The following is a 15,336-nucleotide window of genomic DNA, read 5'->3' as shown; positions in this document are numbered from 1 at the left end:
TGTGCAGCAGTTCCATGAAATTGCGTCCGGCTCCGTCACGCATCCACCAGTGCGACCGGATTCAGCGAGTCAGACGTTGCCCACTCCGTTGCCGTTTCCTCATCAGTTTCGGATGAGGAACCCTCTGATGAGGACGTTGCTGAACAAGACGATCAGCCCCCAGCCCTGCTATCCATCCAGAAGATGCTGAAGAAGGAACGCTGCTCAGTCAGGCTGTGGATGAGTCTGGTAGGGACGCTGTCATCCGTGGATCAATTTGTGTCACTAGGAAGACTACACCTCCGTCCTCTTCTATACCATCTAGCTTTTCACTGGAAAAAGGACAAGACGCTAGAAGCGGTCTCGATCCCGGTTTCCGAAAAGATAAAGTCTTGTCTGACTTGGTGAAAGGACTATATCAACCTAAGAGAGGGTCTTCCCCTGACTGTTCAGACTCCCAACCACGTTCTCTTCTCGGACGCATCGGACGTAGGCTGGGGTGCGACATTAGACGGTCGGGAATGCTCGGGAATATGGAACTCGAGTCAAAGGACAATGCATTTCAACTGCAAGGAGCTACTGGCAGTACGTCTGGCCTGGAAAAGCTTCAGGTTTCTCCTTCAAGGCAAAGTGGTGGAGGTGAACTCGGACAACACCACGGCTTTGGCGTACATCTCCAAGCAAGGAGGGACCTACTCTCTGACGTTGTACGAGATCGCAAGGGACCTCCTCACCTGGTCAAAAGGTCTAGACATATCACTAGTAACGAGGTTCATCCAAGGCAACTTGAATGTCATGGCAGATTGTCTCAGTTGGAAGGGACAAATAATTCCAACAGAATGGACCCTCCACAAGGATGTATGCAAGAGACTTTGGGCCACCTGGGGCCAGCCAACCATAGATCTCTTCGCAACCTCGATGACCAAGAGGCTCCCAATATTTTGCTCACCAATCCCGGACCCAGCAGCAGTTCATATAGATGCCTTTCTCCTAGATTGGTCACATCTAGATCTATATGCATTCCCTCCGTTCAAGATTGTCAACAAGGTACTGCAGAAGTTCGCCTCTCACGAAGGGACAAGGTTGACGCTAGTTGCTTCCCTCTGGCCCGCGAGAGAATGGTTCACCGAGGTACTTCGATGGCTAGTAGACGTTCCCAGAACACTTCCCCTAAGGGTGGACCTTCTACGTCAGCCACACGTAAAGAAGGTACACCAAGGCCTCCACGCTCTTCGTCTGACTGCCTTCAGACTATCGAAAGACTCTCGAGAGCTAGAGGCTTTTCGAAGGAGGCAGCCAGAGCGATTGCTAGAGCAAGGAGAACATCCACCCTTAGAGTCTACCAATCGAAGTGGGAAATCTTCCGAAACTGGTGCAAGTCAGTATCCGTATCCTCGACCAGTACCTCTGTAACTCAAATAGCTGACTTCCTCTTATATCTGAGGAAAGAACGATCTCTTTCAGCTCCCACTATCAAGGGTTACAGAAGCATGTTGGCATCAGTCTTCCGTCACAGAGGCTTAGATCTTTCCAACAATAAAGATCTACAGGACCTTTTTTAAGTCTTTTGAGACCACGAAGGAGCGTCGTTTGGTTACACCTGGTTGGAATTTAGACGTGGTACTAAGATTCCTTATGTCAGACAGGTTCGAACCGCTACAATCAGCCTCCCTGAAAGATCTCACCTTAAAGACTCTTTTCCTGGTATGCTTAGCCACAGCTAAAAGAGTCAGTGAGATTCATGCCTTCAGCAAGAACATCGGATTCTCATCCGAAACGGCTACATGTTCTACAACTTGGTTTTCTAGCCAAAAACGAGCTGCCTTCTCGGCCTTGGCCAATATCGTTCGATATTCCAAACTTATCGTATGGTTGGAAATGAACTAGAAAGAGTCTTATGCCCTGTAAGAGCTCTTAAGTTCTATTTAAAACGAACTAAACCTTTACGAGGCCCGTCTGAAGCTTTATGGTGTTCAGTTAAGAAACCATCTTTGCCTATGTCAAAGAATGCTTTATCCTATTTTATCAGACTGTTAATACGAGAAGCTCATTCCCATCTGAATGAGGAAGACCAAGCTTTGCTGAAGGTAAGGACACACGAAGTTAGAGCTGTCGCAACTTCCGTGGCCTTTAAACAAAATAGATCTCTGCAAAGTATAATCGACGCAGCCTATTGGAAAAGCAAGTCAGTGTTCGCGTCTTTTTATCTTAAGAATGTCCAGTCTCTTTACGAGAACTGCTACACTCTGGGACCATTCGTAGCAACGAGTGCAGTAGTGGGTGAGGGCTCAACCACTACAATTCCCTAATTCCATAACCTTTTTAATCTTTCTCTTGAAATGTTTTATTATTGTTTTTGGGTTGTCCGGAAGGCTAAGAAGCCTTTCGCATCCTACTTGATTTGGCGGGTGGTCAAAGTCATTTCTTGAGAAGCGCCCAGATTAGAGGTTTTGATGAGGTCCTGTTGTATGGGTTGCAACCCTTGATACTTCAGCTCCTAGGGGTCGCTCAGCATCCTAAGAGGATCGCGAGGCTCCGTAAGGAAGACGTACTTAAAAAGGCAGAGTAATTGTTCAAGTCGACTTCCTTACCAGGTACTTATTTATTTTAAGTTTGTTATTTTGATAACTGCTAAAATGAAATAAAAAATCCTTAGCTCATAATAATGTAAACATTTATTGCTGGTCTCTACCCACCCCCCTGGGTGTGAATCAGCTTATATAATCACCGGCTAAGTTGAATATTGAAAAATGTTATTTTTATAATAAAATAAATTTTTGAATATACTTACCCGGTGATTATATATTAAAGGACCCTCCCTTCCTCCCCAATAGAGACGCAGTGGACCGAGGAGAAAATTGAGTTCTTTGTTTACATTGAGTACTGAGTACCTGCACGACAGATGGCGCTGTTGAAGTACACCCCCTACCTGCATAGCGATTGCTGGCGGATTTTTAACGTAGAGTTTTCTGTCGAGCAACAGAGTTGCAGCTTATATAATCACCGGGTAAGTATATTAAAAAATTTATTTTATTATAAAAATAACATATTAATAAAGAAATATGAGTAAGGCAAAGTTAAAGATGTTTCACAGTAAATTAGAATGAAGAAGCCTAAAGAATGAGTGAAAACTGAAAAAGCAGAAAGTAATTCATTTCAGAACAAGGTACTGTTGCAAAATATTGTTAGCCTTGATTACTTTTTGTCACTCAAGGCACACTTTCAACATCACTCACAGGGTCATGTTACTGAAATTTGGGTGAGTATTTGGAAAACCTGATGGTAGAGTACATATCATCTTAGGTTAAAGTGTAAACTTTGCCTCAGTGAGTAACTAGAGACATTCCATCTTGTGTAGAAAGCTCTCGCTGTAGATCCGGTGTTGTGAATATTTCCCATATTAGATTTTAATGCCTCATATATGACTGCATAAGACTAAAGCTCACTGCAGGTGCTATATTTTTTTTGTTACTTGTCTTCCTTAAAGAAGATAATCCTTAACAAAAGTTTGTGTTTGAGGTTTTTCCAAATTTAAGAAGCCCAAACATTCTATAAAAAGGATATTCTTTTGACTTACTTTGGTTTAAGATTGGATTTATTTTTGGAATTACACAAGTTAGGGTACATATCTTACATCCTGTTGAAGCTTGAGGCTGGCTGTTAATGCGCCATTACCTCATTCAAACTTTCAATAGGACAGGCTGGGAATTTTGCTGATGGTAAGTGAATGTGATGTACTGCACATGATGTTGTCAGATGTGTAAAGGAAAGATTGAATGTGCAAAGAATATACCTGACTTCAGTTTTTACTTGGACAAAAGAAAAGTACTGTACCCAGAAAAAGAAATTCTGCATCAGACATTCACTTATCTGGGAATGGTATCATATTTTCTTAGATACTGTACCTCAATGAGCCGTGTTCTTCAGCACGTATTGTTATTATATTTTCAACATGTTTCCATTCATGTGGATTTACTGTATTAGTTTATATCAGGTTATAGGTTTTTATGTTGTATTATTAGTCTCAATTTCCATATTACTGATGATGGAATTTGTTGCTCTGCAGTATGTTGTTGTTGTTGTTATTGTTTTTTTTTTTTTTGGGGGGGGGGGGTTTAGTTATTGCAAACGTAAGTCACAATTATTTTAATCTCAAGTCTACTAAAGTACATCAGGCTACTTGTTTGGTAGTTTAAGGTGTAATATTAATTGTGACAGTATGTTGTCTCCTGAATCCAAGCTGCACTAGTGAATATGTTCACCAATGTGTCTGTGTGGATTTTATTGGAATCTTGAAGTATTATTGTTTTAAATCATTTTAGTTCACCGAATCACATGTCAAGATCTCCATTTTTTAATAGATAGTGGAACAAGAGTAAAAGGAAGGGGTAGAAAAAGTAATGCAGTGAGGGCTGTAAGACAGGAGTGCATTGAACCTTTAATACTGTCCATGTTATGTGAGATTTTAGTCTGTCTTGCCCATATGGGGAATGACCCTAAAGAATGAACAATTTTCTAATTCTCATATGAGACCTTAAGCATATAAGTTGCATGCATAGATAGACTCCCTTTATCTGTTCGTTTCTATATTGTAATCTCTCGTTTTATGTACCGGTATGCATTTTATCTTGGATGATTGTGCCCACTTGTTATCTTTGGTGATGGAAGTTAATTTGTTTGAATTTCAAATAGAAAATTGTGAGGTCACGTTATAATTCAATTGTAAAAGATATAATCAGAAAGTCTAGATACTAACTTTAATGTTTTGGTCAAATCTCACATCTTGGGGATTTTTTTTTTTAAATTGAACATTTGTATGTAAGGGAGTGTTTGGGAGTTTGAAACTTAGATTTTGAAATGTTCACATAATAAGTTTAAATAGTTTTGCAAGTTTGTTTAAAAATTAAATATGCTTAGAGGTTTATGATTAATTCATTAGTATTTTGCTTGAGAGAAATGCTGCAAATTATATTTTTTTTCTTTAGTTACATATTGATTTTTTATAGTTATCGAGTAAAATTGTGTTTTTATTGTAACTTTTCATCAGAAAAATATTCAGTTTTAAACTGTACATACAATGCTATTTTCTTATAGTAATGTGAAGGTCTTGTGCCTTATCAGCAAAATTTACAGTGTTACTATACTGTACTTTAATTTGTATGTGGAAGTTGTGGATAAATGTAATTTTATATTGATCCATTAAGATATTGTTAGGTATAAACATAGTTTAGGTTTTCAAAATTAATTGTTTTTATATATTAGTTAGCTACATTTTCTTCCTTCACAAATACAAAACTCCATCCTATAATAGATGTATGTTATCAGCATAGTGGGAAATCAGCTGTTATGATTTATAACAAGGTGTTGGGAATTACTAGTGGGTGGGGGAAGCATTGCTCCCTAGCCAGCACACTGAGTAGCAACTTTGTTTTCAGCCCCTAGATAGTACAGGTGTACTTCGGGTATCTCTAACTGGCTGTTTTAATTCCACACAAAACGGGATTCCACGCTCATTGTCTGTACGTTCCTGACTTCTACACACAAAATCTATGTAAAGTCTTTTACCTTAATGTCTTTCACACACAAACATTTAAGGACACTTCATACTCGTATCAGGATTCCACGCTCATCATCATCACATTCCTGACTAACCTTTATGTTTTTACTGTAATGTCTCTTGTTTACATTTGCAAGGACTCAACTCATGCATGCATCAGGATTCCATGGATACGGCCTCTGACTGTACTGTTTTTCACATGTACATTCAAGATCTCCATGCGTAAAATCTCTGACAGTGTAGCCTTTCACACCTAAGTATAAGGTCTCCATGAGTACGGGCTCGAACCCTACTGCTGCCATCTGTGCACAAATGATTAGTCACAATTGACGTACAGTACAGTATATGAGGGTAATGACGTTTACAAGGAGCGTGATGATGTATGCAGACTGCTACTTATAAAAGAAAACCTACAGTAGTTGAAAACATCATGAAGTTTCATCTATGGTAGTCATATTTGTATGACTCCAATCTTTTCACTTCCCACGTAAGAGACAGTGCTGTACCGGGATCTTCCCTTCTTGATTTGAGTGCTGCGAACTATCCCATAAGGGAAGAAAAACATTGCCACTAGCAATTGTCATGTGGTTCTGGGCACATGCACCGCCTTTTGGTATGTAGCTATGGCTGCCCATTTTTCCTTTTCCCTGATGATTTTTTCATACCTGTTTCAGTACCCTCGACCAAATGCTGCTACTTTGCTTGAAGAAGAAGAGATCATTTGAAATGTTATATCAACCTACCCGTATGTTTCTGACATTCATTTCGCCTACGCCTCTCCCCATGGACGCTAGGACGGTACGTACCCGGATCATAAGCAACACAGTCTCTCTTCGGTGTGTAGCTTCCTCTAGTACTAGGATTTGCAAGAGATTGAGCACTTACTTCTTCATCAGGAGTTTGGTGCTGCCCTCTCCCTTTTCCTTCTGAGATTTTCAGAAGTCTTCTAGGTAGACAACAGCTCAGCAGCAGTTTTGTACAAGCGAAACATTCTCATCTCTTAGTCCTAGCTGACCAGTCCTACAGTCGGTGGACATGCCATTGCTTTTCGTTTGATCACCATGGTTATTACTTATATAGATGACAGGACACTGGTCATATACTTTCGTTCAGTGCTATGCCAATATACTGGAAATTTTTTGAGCCAACAGTTTCCCGGCACTCCAGGGCCAGTCTAAAACAAGGGACCTTCTTACTGTCTCATATTTCGGTCAATGCAGGTAACCTCTCTTGATAGCTTTGCATGTGTTTTCTGTCATTGAAATGTCACATCACTTATGTGCTTTCCTTTCTATAAGAAGTTTCGTATCTTCGAGTACGCATACGGGGAACAGGGAGGAAAGGTTCTGCTCTTTTCCACTACAGTATCTGTGATGTTTGACAGAGGGAACTAAGGCGTTAACCCTTGCCTTCGACTGTCACCCCATCTGCTCTTGTACTTTATTCCTTCCCTGTTGCCAGGACTTCAGATGTGCCCCTTGAAGAGGAAGAGCATTTAGTCACTGAGGGATAGAACACTGTACCTGGTCAGGCCAAGTCTCAAGGGACATTGACCACTCCCCTACATAGCTTCATGGGAGGACCAGCTTTGTACCAAAATCCTCCCCCTTTTTGGAATGGTTTTAAGAACAAGATACAGGAGTGTGAATGGCTTAATTTCTTGAGAGAAACACTGCAGGTCAGAATGTTAGAAGCTGCCTTTGTCTCTCTCCTACTTTCAGTGCTATGTTTCATGTTCAACCAAGCACAAGCTACTAGTAAGGACATTAGCAGCTGCCCTTGCCTGTTTTCTACATAGAGATATTCCCAGGACGCTTCAGTGACACCAACTATCCAGTATGTACTGACATCATTTCCATTGATCAGAGTATGCTCTCACCTCGTATGTAAGGCAAGAAGGAGAAGCTCATATTGAGAACATTTCTGTTCTTGGGAATACGTTTTGGTACACAATACTAGTTGGGACATTAACAGCCACCCCACGTCCCTTTCCTATCCCTAGGTATTTCCAGGGCACTGGTGACTATAACTCTTCAAAGAATGTTAAGAAAATCAAGAGTACTGTACTAATAATGTTTTTCCACCTAGGAAGATGATCTCAATACGTTTCTGCCTTTTATGAGAGACATGAGTTTTTGTATTGTGAACATCTTCCCAGAGAATATATTTCTGTACATGGCACAGGTGTTCTCACACCTATCGCTGCCTGGTCACGTACAAAAATGACCATGCTTAACCTTCTGGGTGATGGGCGGTGCCCTTGTACCCTTCCCTGTTCATTAAGTTTCAGAAACGCCACTACTGCAGAAAGAGCCGGGTGGAGCTTATGATCTGTGTAATATGAACATATTGATATTGATAGACAACCTTGTCCCAGCTGACTGATCCCACAACATGACCACATCACACAATAGATCCATAATTCAGGCCTTCCATATGGCCACTGGTCTCTATGCAAGATGTCATTGCTTGTGCGATCTTGGCGTGACCAGTCACCACAGGTAGGTCATCTAAGTGCTATTAGGACATCTTGTGATTCGACTGCTCTCCCTCATTTTTTAGTGACTGGTTGCATGAATTAGAACTGCTGCTTTGTTCCAGCTTTTCCAGACCTAGATATTAGTGAAAGACGTACCTATGATAATTTTCATCACTTTTATGGACTTGTGTTTTGTCTTCATGGAAACGTTCCAATTGCATCTCTTTCCCTGAAGACAAGATTCCTCACCATTGTTCTCCATGATCATTTTTCCCATGAGATCAACTACACACTGCTGTAGGGAATCATTGGATCGGGAACTATGTGATAAAAAACCACATACAGTAATTGGAACTTCGCTCATTCTTCAGAGTATTGTTACTTTTAAGGCACTAAGGAACTGTTGCACCTTTCTTCCACATTGTGCTACCATGGATTTTGAGCAACTTTTCTAACAAATAAGTTTTGTTTAGAAGTTTTTCCCTCCATCCTCCCAGATGAGGGGTAGAATGTCCAAATTTGTATAAATTCATTTCTTATAATGAACATACATTCTAACAGCACATCTTCCACACACACACACACACACACACACACACACACACACATTCTGTATAGGCTTTCCCTGATCGTGTACGTAACACCTGCTGCATCTTCATGTCCAGATGATTAGAAGGTTGATAGGAGTGATCATTCTTGCTGCTGTACAAGATCAAAGTACTTCAACATTTCCTAGGATACTAGCCAGTTTTGTTATAGAACTCTCTTCCCTCCTTTGGATATGGCTCTTATTTAAGGACAAAGGTTTGTACAGTATTCATGTAGAAGCAAATCACAATTTTTTAAAGTAATTTACACTTTTCTTACTGTTTCAAACTTGATACCTTCAAGTTTCTCTTCCCGCCTCATCCACCCGCACGTCCTAGGTGAAGATCAAAGTAGCTACTTAGGGATTTCTTACACCTCATAAATTATAACAACTAATTTATATTGATAACATGCTTCTGTTAACACTCTGGTTTGTATTGTTAGAAAAAATAATAACTACTGTACTTGAAAATTTTTTGATATTTACAGGTATATTATGTTATTGTCTTAAACAAAATTAGACAGAAATCATAAACAGTTTAGAATTTAAATGATTTATGTAAAGGTTGGCTGGAAGAATTATTTAGAAGTAGATTTTGTTGGCAGCCCCTAGTACCCCTATAAGGTACAGTGAAACATTCCTAATAATGTTGCAACATCTTTTATATTTATTTAATCAAAGGATTTAGAATGCTATATATAACTTCTGTTCAGATAACATTCTTGTTATTATTCCTTCTGTACCACTCTCAATGTCTGAATTTGTGCTCAGTTTTCTATTTGCACATCAGTCCTATTGTTATTAACACTGCTTGGTTTTTTAGTCAACTTTCCACACTGATTTTTTAGATTTAGAAAAAAAAGTATTGGTGCCAGTTACATTGATGCTTATAAGCTACTGAGTTTGCCATGATTAAAATAATTCTGTATAGGATACAACTTTACATGTATATCACTTCTTGAAACAGTATACATGTTTCAGCCATTTAAAACACTGTCTTTAAGGAATATTATTTGTTTCTTATACAATTGTATATACCGGTAGTTAAGTATCCATAAACCAGTCACTATTCAAGTGTGCAATTTTATGGAAACTACTTTGCTTAGTTTTTATTTGGTATTTATCTTTTCCCTCATTTTTGTTTTTTCAAACCTATCTTTACCCGTAATATGCAGAAAGGTAGGATTGGGTAAGGGCATGCAGCATACGTTCATGTGGGGATACATTTATAGTAAGTGTATTGAATGGTTCTTGACTATGGGATTAAACAAGGAAGGTAGATAGGAAGTGATCTACTGTTACTTTTGCCAGTTGTTGTGTCTAAACTACACTGATAGAGGTCAAGTTGCAGCACCCACTGGTTTGAGCATTGTTTAAGACAAGTCAATTTTGTAGCAATTTCCTGTGCTTAGGGGATTGTCCAATCTTTGAACTACCATAACTATTAGTGCAAGTGATTTTGTCTTTTTTTTTTTCATATACAGTTGAAGGTTTTAAAATTTAATTCTTTTTCATGGGCTGTTTTGATTTCTTAAACGTCATCCAAATGCAAGGAAGTACAACTGACTTCCTTCACAATTCTACAAGTAGGTTTTTATGGAAGAAAACTGGAATATTAGCTGGTATTTTTAGTTTTAGACCTTCAACCTTTACTAGAGTATTTCTAATTAAGTCTTTTTGTTCATATGTAAATTGGTGAATAATTCTCCAGCTACTTTTTTTATGCCAGCTACCCTTCAAAATTTGGTGAAGTGGCATGGTAGATAATGTTTGAGTAACTTCAGCTAGGCTCCACTCACTGTTTTAGCATTAAAGTCAAAATGATTTTTTTTCTACCTTTTGAATCACATGAATTCAGGTGCAGGTTGATTATTGGATGTTGGTAGAACTATGCGGTTTTCAAAGATGTCTTCTTATGCCCATGATTTTTTACTTAGGAATATGATAGTAAGTTTCAGGTAGAACCTTACCTCACCTCAATCATACTTTTCTCACTGCATAAGGCCAAGCAGTCTGAGCAACACAATACCAGTATGTCTGTCCTTAAGTAATCCAACTACTGTGACATGGCATTTTTGGTAATACTTTAGTTTGTAACTTGATCTTGACAGGCAACGGTTTAATGGTTGTAGAATTGATATATTGCATTGCTGAACACTGCAAAAATTATATTTTCACTTAGTCCAAGTAGGGATCTGATGTGGAAGCAAAACTCAGGTACCTAGTTATATTTTGAGAGATCTCATATTATATAGAGTAGTATTTAAAGGTTTCAGAAGTTAGTCATCTCTCCACTATTAGACTACATGACTTGGAAGTTGGTAGAAATGTGTGGATAATTTAAATGGAGACATAGTACAAAAAAGTATATTAAATTCACACCTAATAATTTTAACCAAAATGCCATGTTCACTCCCCTGTAATGGGTACTTAGTTCTTGTTGCGGAAATAAAGTAAAAAGTTCATGCACTAGCAAGTGAGACCAGGCTTCACATGGTTTAGGATTTCAACCCTTTGGAACTTGTTTTCTTAATAACTAACATATCACATTACAGACTGATTTTGACTTGTTATATTAGTGTTGGGGAAAATATAATTTTGTCTTTGAAATTTAGTTGCTACAAAGCTTTTTATTATATATTATAATTGTAGTTTAGCAACCAAGTTAATTTTTTGGTAATACTTGAACTATTTCTCCCACTGATTTAGAAGTAAAAGTATTTCCCTAGAGGGTTTTTATAACATATGAAGATTAACTAGACAAAGCATCTGCGCTTGCATTGCTTATGTAAAAAAAAAATTAACAACTCTTGAGTCAGCAGTTGCGGCATAGAGGTAAAAGAAATCACAATGTAAACCAATTGAGGAAAGGTTTAAAATCATTCCATTGATTTTAAAGATTTTGCATTTAGTGATATACAGTATGTCGATCTCATTGCTTAACCTTGCGTCATAAGACTAGACTGAAATTGCAATAGAGCATGCTGTTAATGCTCAAGAATTACCTACCTCGGAAGTTTGTAGATTGTAGTACTATCTTAAAAATAGCTTTAGTAGAGTAATTGTATCAGTTTCAGTAATCATCAGGCTATGTCAGGTTTAGCTTTTATAAACTGTGGTCAGTTTGTCAAATATACGTAGATAACTTTGGGTTTACAGGTAATGATGAAATAAGGTTTGCAATTGAAGATTGAATAAACTAACCACTTGTATTTTTACAGAAGTTTGTAGCCTGTAGTGCTTTAAGATTGGCATTAGAAAAATAAATGCATGTTTTGCATTAATCATATTATGTTATATGAATTTTACCATTGTGAACTGTATGGTCAATTATACTAAATACATCACAAAGTAATGTTAAGAGTTACCAGCAATGGGAACTTATTTTGCAGAAGAATATGTAAATTAAGCATTTTTGTAATCTCTCATTTGTTGTCATGATGAACTAGCTTGATTATATCTCCAGTTGATGACAGAAAAATTTATTACAAGGAATTCATCATAAAGATAATAGGTTACTTAATATCCCAGCTCAATACTTATTTGATATGATGTAATTATAAACTATAGTCCATTTCTTTTAGCGATGCATATTTGCACCGACTCGCAGCGGTGCCCTTTTAGCTCGGAAAAGTTTCCTGATTGCTGATTGGATGGACAAGATAATTCTAACCAATCAGCGATCAGGAAACTTTTCCGAGCTAAAAGGGCACTGCCGCGAGTCGGTGCAAATATGCATCGCTAAAAGAAATGGACTATAGTAGTTATCATCTGTTGCATAGTTTGTAATATCATATACCCTTTACTTCAATTATATAAACTCAAAAAATCTTGTTGGAATCATCATATCTCTCTATGAACAACAATCTTGTGTTTCTAAAATGTTACTGTAACCTAGGTTTTGATATCCAGCTTTATCAGAACTGTACCTGTAGCTCTGTGTCCTTGTTAGAATAATGTATTTCAACCAGATTAAAATAATTTGTGTTTTTGTTATCACTTGAGTTAAGCTACCCAGAACAGCTGATTGATGTTCTGCCCAGATAAACTAATCACTAGCTTAAAAATGGAAGAATTGATAAGAAGAGGAACAGCCAAGTTTCTGCAGGATTTAAAAAGAATAAAATAATTTAGAGCTGAAGATCCAAAATATCTTAAGAAGATAATTGAAGCTTTTGGAAGTATGGGTTTAAGATCGTTGAATATTGTGTTATAGTGATAAGAAGCATAATTTAGATATAAGAAGAGAAGCATAAGCCAAAAGTAATATTTCAATTCGTGTTTCAGCTCTCTGTAAAGAACTGCTTCATACGTGGGTCTGTCGTTCGTTATGTTCAATTACCTGTGGACGAGGTAGATACTCAGCTTCTACAAGATGCAGCAAGAAGAGAAGCACAACAACAGCGACAGTAAAGGAGCATTATTTATATCATGATAATGTATTCATTTTCCATACTGAGTGAATTGACTTTATAATTTGCATTCTTCTGTTATAATGTTTCATTCAGTACCATTCATTTCTATTTGCTATGAATGTATTAGGCATGCAAAGGTGGTTGCATATCGTGTGTAAAAACTTTGTCTGATTAACGTAAACCTTTCTGTTTAACCAATTTGGATGAAATTGTATAGTTTTTGTATAAAACTGGTCACGATACAGTATTCTCCTTGCTTTCAAGTGGAAGTGAATGTCATTTATTAGTTTGCCTATTTAGTACTTAAGTAGGTTTTTGGTGAAATTTATTAAAATTACATATATTATTACCATAAAGGTACAGCTATCTTGAATTTTTTTCATATTTGTGTTTAAGAGTAATTTCTTTAACATCAACAAATGCCATCCATTGACAATACTGTACATTGTGTCCTATAGTCCATTTCTTTTAGCGATGCATATTTGCACCGACTCGCGGCGGTGCCCTTTTAGCTCGGAAAAGTTTCCTGATCGCTGATTGGTTAGAATTATCTTGTCCAACCAATCAGCGATCAGGAAACTTTTCCGAGCTAAAAGGGCACCGCTGCGAGTCAGTGCAAATATGCATCGCTAAAAGAAATGGACTATAGATATTCGGACAATGAAAGGTAAAGTATTACAGTATTATAAAAATGGAAATGAAATTGATTGATTGCATAGGTAGTTAACCTAATTGTCTTTTTACATGAAAATTCCATGTACAGTAACAAAGTTATAGTACAGTTATTTAATTTTTTAATTTCAAATTTTGTGTTATTTTGGTGATTCATCTACAGTAAATTAAAATGACAATTTAATTGTGATGTATGTACTTCATAAATTAGTTTTGTATAAAAAGGGCTTTTACTCTCCTTTTATCCTTTAATTAGACGTGTTTGTTAACTTACACATGAAGCGCTAATGAAAAAAAAAGTTATATCAACTTATACTGATAATGATTGTGCCATATAAAGTATTTTGTTTTGGATAAAGTGTTAAGGTGAATTGGCAGATTTATAAGCTAGACAGTAAATCTGTTTTTAAATGTAAATTGAATTTGCATTTTTGTATTATCAATTTTCTTATCAGCTTAATAACCAAAAACCAAAATTTGGTTTCCAGTTTTCAGTCAGCTGATCAATACTTCTAGCGACTGTATACTACTGTATGCAGTAGCCTGTATATGTAACTGGTGTATCAAGCATTCCTCTGCTTTGTGTACAAATCAAAGGCATTGAAAAGTGAATTACTGTAATTTCCCTTGCCTTTTAATTATGTATATATATAAAAAAATTTGCAGCACATTCTTGATGTGTTGGCTATCCAGCTAACCTACTGTATGCATCAAGAAAGATAATAGAAATTATTTAATTGTTATGAATTTAGAACTACAGTATTATCTAGCATTCAAATTAAAGAAAAGTACTAATCCGAATTGAAATACAGTAAGAAATCTTGATTATAAGGTAGAATAATTTGCTAATTGCCCCTGACTTTGATTGCTAAGACATGATGTGTTGCAGACTGAAGATGGAGAAGGCAATAGATGGTAATGGAGATATAGGATCATCAGAAATAGGAGACAAAAACAAGTTTGAAATTGAACTAACACCTGATGTGAGAATCAATTTTAGCAGGCCCTCTTAAATAATCAGTCTAGTGATGGTTTCGTAATTTTTTTTTTTTTCTTTTTTATAATGGAGATACCTCTAGATTGCATTATGGATGGCTGCAGCAACCTTTGTGTACCACTTGAAGTTTGGAACCTGCAATTCAAAAAATTCCAGACAGTCCTCAATTAGAGGAAACTCAGTTTCTAAGGTTCTTCAACCACTTCATTCTCTTCCTTCTTTTGTCTCGGCTTCCAGTTTCATTAGGTCTTCATCAGAAAGCCCCTCTTGATGGACATCTAGGAGTTGAACAGTCATTACTTTCTTGATTAAGTTCTAGTCTTGCTTAGGTTCACCAAGTTTTTTTTTTATCCATGAAAGGTGTGGACAAACTGTAGCCATGCTTTCTTCCACGCTCATTTATATTGGCAGCCTTTAACTTCATGCCATGCAAAATCTACATTCTTGAGTGTTATAGATTTAGTTATTTTAAAACTGCCTTAAGGTTGTTTCTTCATTATCAGTTGGCTCGACTGCCTGTTGAAAGGTGTAACATAAATATTTTTTTAATCGTAGCACAGTTCTTGGTTCTAGCAGAAGAGACTGCAGACTATCTTGATCTAACCCTCCTAAGGGGGGTTATAAATGTCTTGCTTCTAGTATAAGTAT

At 37.2% G+C, this 15,336-nt stretch overlaps 1 protein-coding gene across 1 annotated transcript in view; it reads left to right on the top strand.

The window, feature by feature from the left end:
- The window catches only part of LOC137627518 (U6 snRNA-associated Sm-like protein LSm2), a 46,507-nt gene extending 32,980 nt beyond the window's left edge, over window positions 1-13,527 (top strand). Inside the window, exon 4 of the mRNA XM_068358606.1 lies at window positions 12,892-13,527. Within this exon, the coding sequence (XP_068214707.1) occupies window positions 12,892-13,017 (126 nt within the window). The 3' untranslated portion in view covers window positions 13,018-13,527. The remainder of the gene's footprint in view (window positions 1-12,891) is intronic.
- Window positions 13,528-15,336: the final 1,809 nt, after the last annotated feature.

This window comes from Palaemon carinicauda, chromosome 35 (assembly GCF_036898095.1).
Source record: "Palaemon carinicauda isolate YSFRI2023 chromosome 35, ASM3689809v2, whole genome shotgun sequence".
Classification (NCBI taxonomy): domain Eukaryota; kingdom Metazoa; phylum Arthropoda; class Malacostraca; order Decapoda; family Palaemonidae; genus Palaemon; species Palaemon carinicauda.
Note: the sequence above shows the minus strand (reverse complement) of the source record. Positions and strands in the feature narration are given on the sequence as shown.